Source organism: Podarcis tiliguerta (assembly GCF_965153285.1).
Source record: "Podarcis tiliguerta genome assembly, chromosome: 9".
NCBI lineage: Eukaryota > Metazoa > Chordata > Lepidosauria > Squamata > Lacertidae > Podarcis > Podarcis tiliguerta.
Genome location: NC_139542.1, coordinates 62,461,581 through 62,478,257, shown reverse-complemented (window position 1 = coordinate 62,478,257; position 16,677 = coordinate 62,461,581). Strand labels below are relative to the sequence as shown.

The following is a 16,677-nucleotide window of genomic DNA, read 5'->3' as shown; positions in this document are numbered from 1 at the left end:
CTTTCCTCAGAAGAGCTTTATGCCAGACAGCATGAAAGTTTCATGCTAAACTCGTCTGTGGCCAAAGTCATTCAGAAGAACTCTGCACCTGAGTTGATTTAATATAGGACAACCTGCAGCTTTACAGAGACCTTCCTCTGTAGCTGCCCTTTCAGGTAGAGACAGATGTGCAATTTTAAATTGTGGTAGGATTGAACACACACATCTTGCATTCCAAGGCATTTGTTTTCAGGACAGAGGAGGGATTCCAAAATGGCTCCTGTCACGGCATGCGCAGTGACCCACCATAAGTTCATAATTCTCCCCAAGTATAACCCAGGTACCAAAAATGCTGATTACCAGGCAACACTCAGCTGTGTACTTCACCTAAGGTCGTAAGAAACTCACTTTTGGCTCACAGCATTCGTTTTGGTCCCTAACAGAGGAGTCCTAATGCAGCAAAGGTTTGGGTGTGAGCCCCACAGGTGAAAATACATGTCTAGGAATTCACCCACTCTCCTTTCCTGGCAGCCATTGCAGCCCCCATGGGGATGCAGCTAAAAATGGTATCCCCATGGTTATCAACATCACCAGGTATTTGAAGAAGTGTGCATGCACACTAAAGCTCATACCAATAACAAACTTAGTTGGTCTCTAAGGTGCTACTGGAAGGATTTTTTTTTTTATTTTGTTTCTTCCTCATAATGTTTAGAAATCCTCAATGACTTTGTGAGTTCCTCCATCTCAGTTACTGTCAGCCAACAAAGAAGAACAGGGTTAGGGAAAGTTGCTATATGTTGACCATGAGTAATGATGGGTATTGTCTGAGGAGTTGCACATCTACTGGCTGTGAAACCATGTGGCTGGTTTCATTGCATGCATGTTCATTACTTGACTCCAGTATCAAGTGACGACATGCCTGGGGGGGACGGGTCCTCACAGATCTAACCCCACACACTGAACTTTCATTCCCTCCCTCTCATCACATTGAACGTAGCGCTTTTCATACAAAGTTTGCACACTCAGCCACTAACCTTCTACTGCTTGACACTCAAGTGTACAGGAAACCCAAGTTCCCACCAATTATCCTTAGCATATCCAACACACACTCTGAGAACAGCTGGTGTATTTAGTAACTTCTAAAATGTCTGCAAGGTAGGGTACAGCCACCTTTACATGCCCCAGGGACATTCAAAGCACTCAGCCTACCAGAAGTCCACTGAAGCTTCATAGTTATCATGACACCAGCTACGAAGTGCAGTTGTTGAACCAGCATTTAGGTATAGGGGGAGTCTACTGTGTTTTGCCTGATATTTTATTTATTTTTTGCTTGGTTAAGAATGGCTTTCTCGGAGACCCTACCTTTAGGCATAGGCAACCTTTGGCCCTCCAGATGTTTTGGACTACAATTCCCATCATCCCTGACCACTGGTCCTGTTAGCTAGGAAACATGGGAGTTGTAAGCCAAAACATCTGGAGGGCCAAAGGTTTCCTATGCCTAAAGGTAGGGTCTCCGAGAAAGCCATTCTTAACCAAGAAAAAACATCTGTAGGCCAAAACATCTGGAGGGCCGAAGGTTGCTTATGCCTGCTCTAAAATGTCTGCAGGTAGGGCACATTCCCCAGGGACATTCAAAGCACTCAGACTACCAGAAGTCCATTGAAGCTTCATAGTTATCATGGCACCAGTTATGAAGTGTAGTTGTTGAACCAGCATTTAGGTATGGGGGAGTCTACTGTGTTTTGCCTGATGTTTTTTGTTTTGCTTGGTTAAGAATGGCTTTCTCGGAGACCCTACCTTTCAAGTGACATTCAGAATCTTTTCTTTTGCAGCCATTTCGTAGAGTGACGTTTTCAGTTGTGAGTCAGCCTCAGGACCCACATCAAGGGTCATTGCAGAGTTGCTATGACAGCGGTCTGGAGGAGTCAGAAACACCAAGCAGTAAGAGTTCTTCAGGGCCGCGGCTGGGTGCCCTTCCACTCCCAGAGGACAACTACGAAAGGACTACGCCGGATGGCAGTGTTGGTGAGGCAGAGCATATGGAAAATGGTAGGGGCATACACAACACCCCACACACATACTCGATTTACACTAGCGAGTCCAACATGAAGTAGATTTGTCAAGAGGCCAGAATCATCATCCTCATAATGCAAAGGTGATGAAGCTTAAATTTAGGGCTGGATCCAGCCAAATTTTAGGCACTTTTAAGGCCCATTTCAATGGGATGATATGTAAACATCGGCACTGAACCTTTAATGGAAATAACTGGGACGTGAATGTGCTTAAGTTTTGATTGGATCATGCTCCTAATATTTACCCGACCAGGTTGATTAAGATGGGGGAGGGGAGAGAAACATGCAAATATAAAGCATATTTAAACAGTATTAATGACACAGTTAAATAAATACATCTAAAAATATCAGCACATAGCCGATGAAACCTATTTAAATTCTTATTTTTTAAAAAATAATATGTAGACATAATTTCTTTTTAGTTGTGCGCCTTTTATTATTATCATCCAGGAACTGTATATGTTCAGCATTAGCTAGTAGAAAATAGAAATTCAACTTTCCTTTTAGATTGTTGTCTCTTCCCTGCTTGCATGCACAGGGTTTTCAAAATATAGTGTATGTTGCTTACTTCCTATATTCTGCTCATAGCAAGGGGCGGAGGTTGTAGCATCGGGAGGTGGGAATTGTAAGAAAGTCTGCGATACAAAGGAGTGTGTGTGTTTGTGTGTGTGGCCATATATTGTTGTCCGCTATGGAAGGCAAAGTACCAAAAACATCAACTCTTCCATGGCAGACAATATTGAATCTTCGGCTCCATTTCTGTGCTTACTCACCGGTTAATAGCTGGTGGCTGGAGATAGCAATGAGAGCAACTTGCTTAGTCTCCCTTTTGTATCAGAATTTTTGATTTCCATTTTTTTCCATAATGGTATTCTGTAATCCCAAATTCCAACAGATTATTAAAAGAAGAAAACGTTGTGTGGGTTTATTGTTACCAAGGGTAAAAAAAATAAATTCAATGTGTTTGCAGCAATGTATTTAGTTTCCACACCACTAAATGACTTCAGTACCCACCCCCCCAGAATATTTCATTATTGGTGTGTAGTATGAAGAAAATAGCAATATAATAGCAACAGTTCCCAGTTATTTTTTTTGTCTTGAATAGGTCTTAACAATCCATTGCCCCATGCTTTTATTTGCCTAGATCTGAAATCTTTTGAAGTCAATTATATTGATTTCATAGTTATACCCACAGAGTAGGTTATTGAATGCCAGAGTACAAGCTAATGGTACAATGTGAAACAATGCATGTCTAGATGACATTTGTATAGATGTAAGAGCATGAGCGGAATGGTGTATCGGACTTGTTTGGAACCATATATAGAGTCACTGATTCCGTCAAAGTATTTGTTTTACTTTCCTTTGGAGATTTTATATCAGCAAATAATTAATTGTTCTCATGGTTTTGTTTCCCTTAAAATAGAAATATCAAGACAACAAAAGCAGAACATTTTCTGTGAATTGGGGGGAGGTTTTTTCCATTATACTTCTGAAAAAAGTATAATAATAATATATATATAAGTATAAGCATTAGTGACACCACATAACTTTGCAGGTTCTGATTGCGCCATTTGTTTTACGAAGAGTCAAGTGCCAAGGTGCCATTTTTTCAAGGACGGAACAAAGATGATTTTGTTGTGGTGCTAAAGATAAACAGCCATGTTTGAAGGCCTCCCATTAAACTGAAAATTAAATTGATAGATGTTGTATTTCAAGAACATTAGTTGCAGTTACTTTTTAACCGCACAAATATGTAGGAAATCAGGAGCGAAAAAATTGGTTTATACCAAGTCACACCATTGGAGCATACAGCCCATTGAAGTCAACGTTGACTCACAGTGGCTTGTCAGAATTTTAGTCAGGGAACATATCCAGCCATATCTGAAGATGCCAGGAATTGAACCTGGGATTGTCTGCATTTAAAGAAATATGTTTCCACTGAGCTGTGTCCCTTCCCCAAGATCCTCTTCTTCTTTCTTTTTATCTCTCATAGTTTTTCTCTTCTTTTTTTAAGTAAGAGTTTAGTGCATTTGGCTGTAGTCTGGTCTCGACCTTGCTTTTGACAGGTCACCATATAATCAGAATCAGAAGAATCTTTATTTGCATCAGCCACTAGCCATGGCAATAAAATAAAATAAAATGTACTGAAGATAGAGGTAAAAGCTTAACTATAGAAAATACATTTTGGGGGTTTACATAATCAAATAATAGATTTTATTCTAATTGCCCCCGCTAAAACCCTTGCAGTTTTTGCTGTTGCTTGATCATCTTGTTCTGCTAAAAGAACGGACACAGGAGCAATGGTTGAGTGACCTGGCATGGACAATAATAGAAGGGTAATGACCTCACTCCTCAAATCTTTATGAAGTGTGCAAGCCAGAAGCACACAAGCCACTGCCATCTCCACAGGGACAAAACGATTTTCCCAGTGGAGTTTTTTGAAATCGACCCTCAAGTACAGCCGAAGGCAGCATATTCAATCTTGCGAAAGGGAAAGCGCGTCTGCATTTTGGAATTGTTAAATTTTGCAAATAGGGTGCCAAAGAGTCAAAATGACTAGGTGGAAAACAATCATACCATGGACAAAATTTTCTTGGTCTGACATGAGACAAGTAATGCAGTGGTCACAAGGGCCAGAAACCAGTGATGTGATTCTGAATGAGATGAAATTCAGATATTGGATCAGGCAGGCAGGAACTGATGGCCAGAGCAGAAGATGTAGCCACAGAGCAGCTGGAAGCTAGATTTGGGTCTAGTGTCATGTGAAGTGATCAGTTACTCAGATTTATTGACTGGCATAAAACAAAGGTCTGTATAAGGCCTGGTGCCTCTCCATTGGTTTGGAAGATCAGCACTCAGCCTAGAAGCAGTGGCAGTGATTCATGCTCTGGCACTGGGGGGGTGGAGAGCAGGTTCGGCGGGGCTGGTACACAACCTGGGGGTGTGGCGCACCACCCGTAGGGGTATGGCACCCCACCGGGATTGTGCTGCCGGAGGCGGTGTGCTCCCCCCGCACACCTCTTCCTCCGCCAGTGCCTAGATTAGGTGTTATTGTCTATAGAATCTGGCTGATGGCTTAGAATGCTGCTGGCCCAGGAGTTAAGGCACCAAAGGCTGATCACTGGAGGTCTTGGCTTGAAACTTCCTTTCTGTGTCTTATACTTATTGCATGTTCAGGTGGAAATAAGTCCTGCTGAACTCCTTGAGAGCAGCGGCGTAGCGTGGGGGGTGCAGGGGGGGCCGGCCGCACCGGGCGCAACATCTGGGGGTTAGGGTTAGGGGGCGCAAATCCACGGGTTAGGGGGTGCAAATTACTTGCCTTGCCCCGGGTGCTGACAACCCACGCTACGCCACTGCTTGAGAGTTACTTCTGGTAAGTGCACACAGAATTGCAGCGTTAATTGTTGCAACAGTGGTCACTCAGTGTGTAGAACTAGTGAACTAGCCACAGATATACATGATCTCAATGCTCCGAAATGCACGGAAGCTGCGTTGATTCCTGCTCTCAGATGTTACCACCAGTAGAGCTTGTGACTGCACCTGGCTAGTTTTTAAGGCTTTGGGCTATGAGATTAATTGTTTTGCAAGGTCATTGTTGCAAAGTTTAATGTTAAACCCAAACCAAGCAAAGAGGTAGTGCTTGAACTGTTGCTTCAAGACATTTTTATTATTTTTTTTACACAAAGAGCAGTGGTTAGAGAAATAATAATAATTATTGAAAATAATAGTAGCGCAACAGAAATGCTACATCATGTTCTGGCTTTTATACTTGAAGGAAGGGGTATTTTAAAAGCCAGGAGTATACCAGTATCTACAATCTTCTGCTCTCCCATCATGAAAATGGCACATTTGTCCCAAACTGACGATAGGGTTGTAAATGCTGTTGTTGGTCCACAGAAAGGCAGCAACAGGATGTGCAATCTGTTTTGCTGTTAAAATGATTGCAGATGAAGATAAGAGCAACAATGATTTAGATCTGCGTTATATTGGTTAGATCTGTTTTTGAGTGAGGAACATAATATGCAGAGTATAATTGCAATTAAGTTCACTGAAGATAATGATGATTATAATACACATGGTAAACGGGAGTGGGGAAATGGGGCTGGTCTGAGCATAGTTGCAAACCTGGCAACCGGCTAGAATGCAAAAATCCCAGAGAACCTATCCCAGCTATTGAAAATGTATTTAGAGGCAAAAGGGATGCGGGTGGCGCTGTGGGTTAAAGCCTCAGCACCTAGGACTTGCCGATCGAAAGGTCGGCGGTTCGAATCCCCGCAGCGGGGTGAGCTCCCGTCGTTCGGTCCCAGCGCCTGCCAACCTAGCAGTTCGAAAGCACCCTCGGGTGCAAGTACATAAATAGGGACCGCTTACCAGCGGGAAGGTAAACGGCGTTCCGTGTGCTGCGCTGGCTCGCCAGATGCAACTTGTCACGCTGGCCACGTGACCCGGAAGTGTCTGTGGACAACGCTGGCTCCCGGCCTATAGAGTGAGATGAGCGCACAACCCTAGAGTCTGTCAAGACTGGCCCGTATGGGCAGGGGTACCTTTACCTTTACCTATTTAGAGGCAGTCTAGGAGCTGATCAGTTGTGTGATCAACCTCAGCTCCTAAAGAATCTTCTGTTATACATAGGTGGCCCAGGCCATAGAAAGGTAGCATGAGGATATCCCAAACAAAATTAGCTTGATGTCTAATTTAGCCTCCACTTCAGCACTTTCTGGATGAAAGCATTATATATGCCATCAGTACTCAAATACATCTTTTCTTTCTTATGGTTTGACTCTTTGTTTCAAATTGCTAGGCAATGAATAAATTAATATGTAGCAGCTTTCCATTTTGGTAAACAGCTCGAGGTACATGTTTATGTATTTCATTTGCGTCACTGCAGAGGCCGTTTTGTTTCATTTTTTTTTTTAAACAGAAGCAATATTCATGTAGGGAAATGCCATGTGTGAAATGGCATAAAGTGTTTGGATTAGGAGGGTTTTAAAAAAATATAAAATAAAATAAATCTCACAATTCAACAAGTCTTTTCCACCCATACAGTCAATATGTATCCACTAACAATGCACACCCAAGCCCCATTCATCTTGATGGATGCTTTCCTTAATGGAGATGGAGACACATCTCCTCATTGGGATCACTAGTGATGCACAGCTGAAGTGAGGGCAAGAGGAGCTCCCCTGTAGGTATGAAAGATTAACTTGAGCCCTCCAGAAAGTGGGTGACATTGTGATGAAAACTATGCCATACCAAACGGTTCTTCTGCTGTCACTGTCTAGACTTGACTTTTCAGCAGCGGCATGTCATCTGCCTCCAGTAATTCTTGTTGGCACTCGCCTGTAGGTAATGACAGAACAAGAGGCAATGCACTTTTGCTAGTCTGTAAATGTTACATTTGACATTTGAGGGAGGTCCCCCCCCCCCAATTTTTCCCCACGCTTCAATTCCAGCTTTTAACCCTGCCCCACCAGCTTCTGGAGTAGATCTGTACTGCATAGTTTCATCTCTTGTATTTAATGGATTATTCTGACATCAAAAGCATGGGATCTAAAACTCGTCAGCCACTCATTTGTCCCATTTAATTGGAACCTAGGTGATCTGTAGCTGCTCTAGGGTAGCATCTTGCATGACTCGCTTTTAATCAGGGACTGCACTGAATGTTTCATTCCCTACCTTCTCCCCCATGGGATCTATCTTTCTTTTCTTTTTCTTTTTTTAAGAAACCCTGTCTGCACTCCTAATAGTTATGACTCCAGATATTCACAGCTTTCCTTCAACCACTGTTCTATGGCTTTTTCTTAATGATTGATGTGGATGCATTTAAACTTGATTTTAGATAATTTCCCATGCCATAAGCTAAAGCTCTCTCATTCCCCCACTGCATTTTCAATGCAAGCTGTGCATGAGATTGAAAACGAGGTCCTTTTTCCATGCCAGTAAGGGGAGGTCCTTGAGCTCCTTAAAATGGGGATGTCATTATCACAAAGCTGGTTCACAGTGTACTGTATTTTTTGCTCTATAAGACTCACTTTTTCCCTCCTAAAAAGTAAGGGGAAATGTGTGTGCGTCTTATGGAGCGAATGCAGGCTGCACAGCTATCTCAAAAGCCAGAACAGCAAGAGGGATTGCTGCTTTCACTGTGCAGCAATCCCTCTTGCTGTTCTGGCTTCTGAGATTCAGAATATTTTTTTTCTTGTTTTCCTCCTCCAAAAACTAGGTGCGTCTTGTGGTTTGGTGTGTCTTATAGAGCGAAAAATACAGTACTCACCAGATGCATTTGATGAGGACTCCAATGTCCAGACCCACTAAACACTTGCAAGAAAACACAATTGGATGTTAACCTGGGCTATTGAAATGGAAGCTGCCATGAACACCAAAAAGCACAACATCTAGAAAAATTCAGATTTTTAAAAGCATTTTCTCCCCTCAAATTTTTGCATGCATCCTACATTAGAGACTTGAGCCAACAAAGAAACCAATTGTAGGTTTATGGCACTTTTTTGAAGTGCATGGGAACTTCACAAGAGCTCTACTGTGCTCAGGCTCAACTCCCATTCTTTCAAAGGTGCTTGTGCATGAGAACATCTTGCTAGATTGTATCCATTGCTTCTGTATAACTTCAGAAACATCACCGCTAGGGAGCAGGGGGAAATGTATCATCTCATCATGAATGTGCAGCAGTCTGACCAGACCTGGTTATTCCCAAATTTTGAAGATTTAATAGTAACTACTTCATATCTCTCCTATCGTCTGATGTGTCCCTGCCTTGTATATCAGAATCTCAAGCTATATATTCAGCAGAATCCAGTGGCTCAGCCATTTTAGGACTGCACAGAATACATGTGGAATAATACTCCTTACTTTCACACACATCTAAGAAAAACCTTACTGCACAGAGAACACTTTAGGGAGAAGGCTTGCTTGGAATATTTCTCCTCTAGCTTTCCATGGGTCTTCAAGTAATGAAGTCCAACATTTATTTGACAATGGTAAAGTCCCAGGACACCTGTACAATGTGAATCTTCGGAATGCACAAAACCCTTGCTTGTTTGGTCTTGTTCAATGAGTACACCTAAGATTAGCCATTACTTTTAACATAAACATATGCACTTTTAAACATTACTATATGCATGAGGAAGAAGATGTTTAAATGATGTGTAGTGATACATGTCCAGTGTTACAATGCTTACTGTTCCTTTAAATTGTCCAACACCATTAGGTAAATATTAGTTATATCACACAATAGGAGTTGTAGGGCGGCACCTCCGTCTAAAATTAGTCATGAACATACCCTCTAATACTTCTCTGCTGAATCTTGTGATGTCCTGTTCAGTAACACAACAATTTTATTATTGACACCCTGCGCATCTGACTGGGTTGCCCCAGCCACTCTGGGCTGGTTCAACATACTGTATTTTTCGCCCTATAGGACGCACTTTTTCCCCTCCAAAAAATGAAGGGGAAATGTGTGTGCGTCCTATGGGGCGAATGCAGGCTTTCGCTGAAGCCTGAAGAGCGAGAGGGGTCGGTACACACCGACCCCTCTCACTCTCCAGGCGCAACTTCGCCATCACTCTGGGACCCGTTCTGGGGGCTGGGGTCGGGGGAAGCTCGGGCTTCCCCCACCCCCAGCCCCGCAAGCTCCAGGAGCGATGGCGAGGTTGCGCAACCTCACCTTCGCTCCCGGACCCCCAGCCCCGAGGCTAAAAACGAAGCCAGGACACCGAGCGGGATCCATAATTTTTTTTCCCTTTATTCCCCCCCCCCAAAAAGTGCGTCCTATAGGGCGAAAAATACGGTATATAAAAAAAACATAATAAAACATTAAACATAAAAACTTTCCTTCAACTGCCTTCTAAAGGTTTTATAGTTACTTATCTCCTTGGCTCCGGGGTAGCATAACTCCATACCATCCAACATTTCTCCAATAACAATTGGGACTTCCTACGGAAAAGCGGCACATTCTGGGGTCGAATCAGAAACCTGGACAGCTTCTGTAAATCTGGAACTGTCCCTGGAAAATAGGGTCTGTATGAAGACCACAGCCTTTAATAAAAAGCCAATGCTATTAATATGGATTAAGTCCTCTTGTGTGCTTATGTACGTACCTTTGTTATTAGTGTTAAGCTTCCACCTTGAGGTATAGGAATTTGGGTATCTGGGGCAAGGAGGTTATGTGCAGAATGAGCACAAGAGCATACAGTGTGAAGTGATTCAGTTTTTCTACTGTTTTAGCAGCGTTTCTGCCCCTTTAAGATTCTGAAGATCTTAAATCTGCATCCTACTAGCTGTGGCATGCCAAACAACTACTTTTACAAGCTTGCTAATGCTGCCTGTAGCAGGACTTGTAGATCTTGTTGTGACTCATGTTATAGTTACATTGGAGTGTAAATTCCAGCACAGCAGTTCAGAGTACAGATGGGAAATGTGCCTTCTTATAATTGTTGTACTAATTATGACTAGTCAAGACTGAGGCCCCACTTTGTTAGGTGTTATGCAAACTTAACCAAACACCAGATTTGCACATCTAAGTTATTTTGTTTTATTTTTGGAAAATGCTTGGTGGTGACACGTGCTGTATAATTTTAGCCCGTTTTCTTTTCGTCTTAGAAATGATCTCTTAAAAATAGCCTTGTTATTCTGAGGGGGCTAGTTTTTGTGACTATGCGTGGTTTGGTAGGACTTCATTTCTGAACCATCTAGGGACTCCAGTAGCTGAGATTTTAGCTGCAAAAGAATAGCATAAGGATTGCTGGGCTGGATCAAATGAAAAGACCAGCATTCAGCGTCCAGACAGATGACTTCAGAAGTTCACAACAAGGCATGAAGATGAAAATCGAAGGGAGCTGATTATCGGAGGTAGTTGATAATCAGAAATATACTGCCTCTGAAGCTGGATGTTCAATTTAGCTATTGGATAGATTTTTCCTCCTTAAAATTTGGCTTTCCTAATTGTCCATTGAGGTCCATGTTGAAGGAAGAAAAAATGAAATACAAACAGAAGAACTGGATAACAAAAGGGAGATTGTATCGCTATGCAGATAGCAAATGACCGTTCTCTCCCAAAGTCTGGACAAGACAACTTTGTTGCCTCCCCATAAGAGTACTGCTGAAGCCAATTGCTTTCACAGTCACTGAGAGGTGAGACTCAAATATACTTAAATTATCTCAAAGGTGTCCAATTTGTGACTAGTGCCGCAGTGACTAGAGTCAGCAAGCTACTCCTCTGCAGCTTGTTACAATTTGTATTGTATTGTTACAATTTGTATTTCCACTTGTGCCTTGATTTCAGAGCCCCTTGTATGCTTCAAGAAGCATATTAGGACACTTACGCATACTAGGCTTCCCCTTGCCTTCCCTGGGATGGAATAGTTGCAAACCTTCAGGGAGATCTCCCTTCTGTTGCTTTGAGTGTTTCTTGGATCTGCACAATGGAGCAAAACTGCTGGGTGGGTCTGCACACTGTTTAGGTTGTTGAAACTCCCGCACAAATACCTTTTGATTGCTATTTGTGTAAATCAAACACATTTAGATGTGCTGCAGAGGTAAATACCTATCGGCAGAGTATTTTAAAGTTCAAACATTCTTTCAGGGAGTTGGCACTCTATGCCTAAATATTTGTGCAACTGCAATCCATTCTTTATCACAGTTCCCTTGATTGAGTATATGTTAGGCAGACCTCACCTTTATGAGCTGGGCAGCTGTCCAAGGCTTGTGGCTTTTGTCCTCAATAAATTGTTAAATGGAACATGCCAGAGGTGGTGCAAAAGTTCATCTGTTCTGTGTGAGTTCTGTTTCAAGTCTTTACATGCATGTTGGAAATTCCAGGAAAACCAGTCCTAAAGGCTTTTTTTGTTTGTTTTTTCTCTGCATCTTTGGGGTTAACTTGATAGAAGGGAAGAAGTAAAAGGGAGGGAACTATTGTGAGGGCAGTATCCTGCTCGATAATTAAATAAGTTTTAGCATAGATTTTTTTCCCAAGATTCACAAGCTTAGCCGTTAGGACTCTGTTCTAATTTAGAGGGAGTTATGGCTATAAATCCCTTTTGAAAAGAGATTAGGTAACCCTTGGTTTCAGAGAGAAGAATGAGTAATTTGGAGGAGGAAAAGCCAAAGGAAATTGAAGCTATGAGCTTGAATTAACTCTGAAAGTTAATTCTGGCATTCCAGGCGAACGGGTAATTAGAGGTGTGCTTGACCAAACAGCTGGACATTTTGCTTAAAAGGAAATTAAAATAAAGGATGCATGACACCCGCAAAAGACAAAAGGCAGGCTTTAAATATGATTAAGGTACAAGGAATGATACACCTGTTTTGAAATGGAGTGTGTGCACCCAGAGGTCTAAAAGCAGGGAAGGAGAACCAGTAGCCCTCCACAGTGGCTGGCAGGGCAATGCAGATGGGGCTGTATTGTTGTTCTTCTGGCTTCCCAATACAGTGCTTTACTCTCATTTACCGGAAGGGGCAAGGCGCTTGGTGTGGCTTGCAGTGGCAGAAGTGTTGGATTAACTCTGGTGCCATGAATTTGTGGGATGTAACATAAGCAATCAAGTAAAACACTTCTTCTTTGCCCAGAGTGGACATGTAAGGGAGTGTTACACCTGGTCTGGAGCTTCCTCCACCTGTGTGTGACCAGGTAGATGGGTGTGACCCTGGGAGACCCCATAAAAGGGCTGGTCATGCAGCCTTCCTCCTCCTTCTCTTCTTCTTCTTCTTCTTCTTCTTCTTCTTCTTCTTCTTCTTCTTCTTCTGATACTGATGTTGTATTTTGCTGTCTGCTGGCTCTCAGCCAGCAACACAAGGGGCTCATTCCCATATGGGATGAACTCAAACTGTCTTCTGTAACTACACGCTTAAGCCTGCCTTTGGGGATCCAGCTGTGAGCTGGATGTGAGTAAACTTCATATTACTTTTAAAAGAAGATTGTTGTGTCTTTATTCTTTTTAGGAGGGATAAAAGGGGACTTATCAGGAACAAAACCCAATCTGGACAAAGCCAGATTGGATAGCTTAAGTAAAGAGATTCAAACGAATCTACCAGCTAGCTTCCTCCTATATACTGGGGAATGTACTCTGCTGCTGACTCACAAGTGTGAGTGAGGAAGGATAATATTTAATCAATATATCCTCTCCTAGTATCCACAACATTCCCCTTCCCTGTTCCCTTCAGTAAGTGGTGGTGAAGCACAGTGTTGTGAAGCCAGGAGACTTCAATGGAAGAGAAATTCTGGTAAGGGATTTCCTCCTTTCATTCCTTTGGCTCCCTTGGCGTAAGAAGTGCAAGGACGTATTCTTGTTAAGTGCTGAAACTACACATAAACCCTGCTCTACACCATGGGTAAAAGCCTCAGCACCTAGGGCTTGCCGATCGCATGGTCGGCGGTTCGAATCCCCGCGGCGGGGTGTGCTCCCATTGTTCGGTCCCAGCGCCTGCCAACCTAGCAGTTCGAAAGCACTCTCGGGTGCAAGTAGATAAATAGGGACCGCTTGCTAGCGGGAAGGTAAACGGCGTTTCCGTGTGCGGCTCTGGCTCGCCAGAGCAGCGATGTCACGCTGGCCACGTGACCCGGAAGTGTCTACGGACAGCACTGGCCCCCGGCCTCTTTGAGTGAGATGGGCGCACAACCCTAGAGTCTGTCAAGACTGGCCCGTACGGGCAGGGGTACCTTTACCTTTACACCATTTATCTATTTATTTGTTCATTTGAGAAGGATAATTACAGAAGCAGATTACTGCACTCTTCAACATGGGTGGGACCAAGCCTCATTGTTAATTTCTTATTTTGATAGTTGCCTGGTTCTTTACAAATGTGCCCATGCTTGGGGGTTTTCCCCCCTACTGGCTTGTCTTAACCTGCTTTTCCTTTCTTTCTTTCTGCTGTATCTATGGAACAAATCAACCCTAAAGAGCCCTGCAGGGCCACTTGTCCTTTTACTGAGCAATCTGTATTATTGCATCAGCACAGGAAGTGAAATCAAAGTGAATCATATCTAAAATTACATGTAAACAAGGCATAAGACAAGCTTGTATCTAAAGATTCTCCCCCTTTTTGCCATGTAATGGATGATTTGCTTTCTTAATCAAATGATTCCTTCGTTTGTACTGTATTTTGGTTTTTGTTTATTTGCAAACTGCAAGCAGTGCTATAAAAGACCACTGCCATCCACAGAGGAAAAACATTAAGCAGCATCTTTGCAAACAGATTTGCTGAAAACCTGTAAAGTACACAAAACTTGTATTGCTCTTTCTCCTGGAATTATCTCTCCAAAAGCTCTGGCCATATCATAGTAGATTGCATTAGAGAAGGTTAATTGGTTTTACTCTTGAGGGTGGCTTCCCCCCCCCCCTCTGTCAGCACATATAAGCACTGTGTGAAGGATGCTGTGGCCCTTTTGTAGTCCAAGGGAAATTACATTTATATGCTCATGAATTACTAACACAATGTTTGCGTCTTTAAAAATATAATTAAACCCAAGCTAGTTTTTCACAGCGTGTGTGGCATTCCCCCCCTCCATCATTACAACATTGTTACTATAGAAGTGCATACCTGGCTACATTTCCCCTGATTAAGTGACATTCTCATTGTGCTACCTAGAAAGTAGTTTGAATGGCAGATCACTTGAGAGATTGTTTCTATCAGTAGTGGTTTATCCTCTGTGCTGGTGGTCTTCCCAGCACAGCTGCAGCTTCTCAGTTTGAGACCAGGGTTCACGTTATAGTGTGACATTCCACCAAAAGCAGCAATTCCAGGAATGTAGTTAAGTGCTTAGCAAATGTGGTGGCTTTTAGATAATTCCTTTTGCCTTGCTCCTCTGTCAGGATGGGTGGGTTGCAGGACCTAACAAGCACCTAAACTTTATCGCATGCAAAAGCCTCTCAGCTGCCTTTGGAGAGGAAAAAAGAGGGATATTTGAGGGAAAATAGGCTACCCTCCCAAGCCAGACACCATAATTGAAATCTCTAGATCTATCTACATTCCAGATACGTGCCCTTGACCAGTGCTTGGATTAAATGAGGTATGAGTGAACCCATCTGAGACTCAGTATAGGCAAGCAGCCTGCATCCACCCACAACCTATGGAAGACCTATGACTTACTGAGACTTTCTGAATGTGCTGATTCTTCGAGAAGAGCTCTGCTTCTCCCTAACTCTTTGTAGCTCTTTGTGGTGTGGCAGCTAAGCCAAAGTGTGTCTCCCATACCTGGGATCTTGTTTAAGCGCTCTCCTCCTGAACCATGATCTATATCTGACGTTCCACACTGATCTGAACGGGTTGAGAAGAAATAAAACTGCCGTCTCCTCCCCAGAAGAAAGCTTGTGTGCTTGTACTAAACTATGACTTGCTTTAGCTGTTCGTGTGAATACACCCATCGAGAGGCAGGGCCTATAGAAACTAAATAGTCTATACAGCTAGGACATTTTCACAAACCCATGCTCCTTCTTGGTCCAATGTACATGATGTGTATTACTAATATAGATCACTTCCACAACATACTTTTATAGCTTTCTCCAAAGAATCTTAGGAACTGTCATTTCTTAAGAGCATCTGGAAATTATAGCTCTGTGAAGGGAAATGACCGTTCCTAGAATTCATTGAGGGGGAGCCATGATGGTTAAAGTGCTTTAAATGTACATTGTGTGACCAGGCAGCGACAGCCCCTGCCCCCAGGGATCATAAGAAAGGAATAAAGACTCTGACAATGTGTTGTGGAATTAAAATTAGGCCACAACGTTATTAAACTTCTGAATGTAGGAAGGCCTTGGGCGAGTACCCATCCCAGCCCCCCAGCCGGGGGAATTGGGGCTCATCAGGATAAATGGGATATGGGGGTGCACTGCGAGATGTAATTGTACCCAGGCAGCCCAGCCCATATCCCCCCACACAGGGTAGTTTACTGACAATCTTTTGGTGTGTGGCCAGTGACACCTATTATATAACCCCTTTTAAGAGGGGACCCTGGAATCGATGCCACAGGAGTGTGAGTCACTACTTCACACACGCACACACTGCATTATAGGGAAGAAAAGACTAAAGAATTCCACCCAAGGCCATAAATCACCAAAGTTGTGACGAATTGCTACGGGGAAGACAAAACCTGCCAATGCAGGAAAATTTCTTCCCAGTCCTTTAACAGCAACCAGTCAAAGACTGCTAAAAAGGAAGAAAAAGTTAACCTGCAAACAAGAAAACATTAAACTAAGGGAGGGTAGGGAGGGTGAATCTCCTGAGCCGACTGCCTGGCTACTGTCGGCTCCACCCCCTATATATAAATGGGACCGGCCCCACCTCCCAGCAATGAAACTATAGACTGCTGAGGCTGGGTGTGAACCTCCAAATAGTAACACTGAGAGGCAGGCCAGCCCATTTGCCAGTAAGCTCCCTGGGAACTGTAGCACCGCGCACGATCCCAGAAAGGGCACCCACAATGCAAAGTGTGAGTGCTCATTAGATGTATGGTATGGTTGGGAGTTACTTGTCTGTTACTTCATATATGTATAGGTACCTGGTGGTGTTTCTCTAAATGAGCAAATACTTTCAAGTGTCTTCTGCTTTTATTTTTTTCATAGAACAGATTGTAAATGAAGAAAATTGATAAGTTGACCAATCAGAGTAACCGGAAATA

At 43.0% G+C, this 16,677-nt stretch overlaps 1 protein-coding gene across 4 annotated transcripts in view; it reads left to right on the top strand.

The window, feature by feature from the left end:
- PCDH7 (protocadherin 7) overlaps positions 1-16,677 on the top strand; it is a 403,344-nt gene that overhangs the window by 181,495 nt on the left and 205,172 nt on the right. Inside the window, exon 2 of one of the 4 annotated variants that reach the window (XM_083458032.1) lies at positions 1,812-2,028. The exons of 1 other annotated variant lie outside the window; for it this stretch is intronic. In XM_083458032.1, the coding sequence (XP_083314158.1) occupies positions 1,812-2,028 (217 nt within the window). The remainder of the gene's footprint in view (positions 1-1,811; positions 2,029-16,677) is intronic. 2 more of the 4 variants (XM_083458033.1, XM_083458034.1) reach the window with 2 other exon arrangements.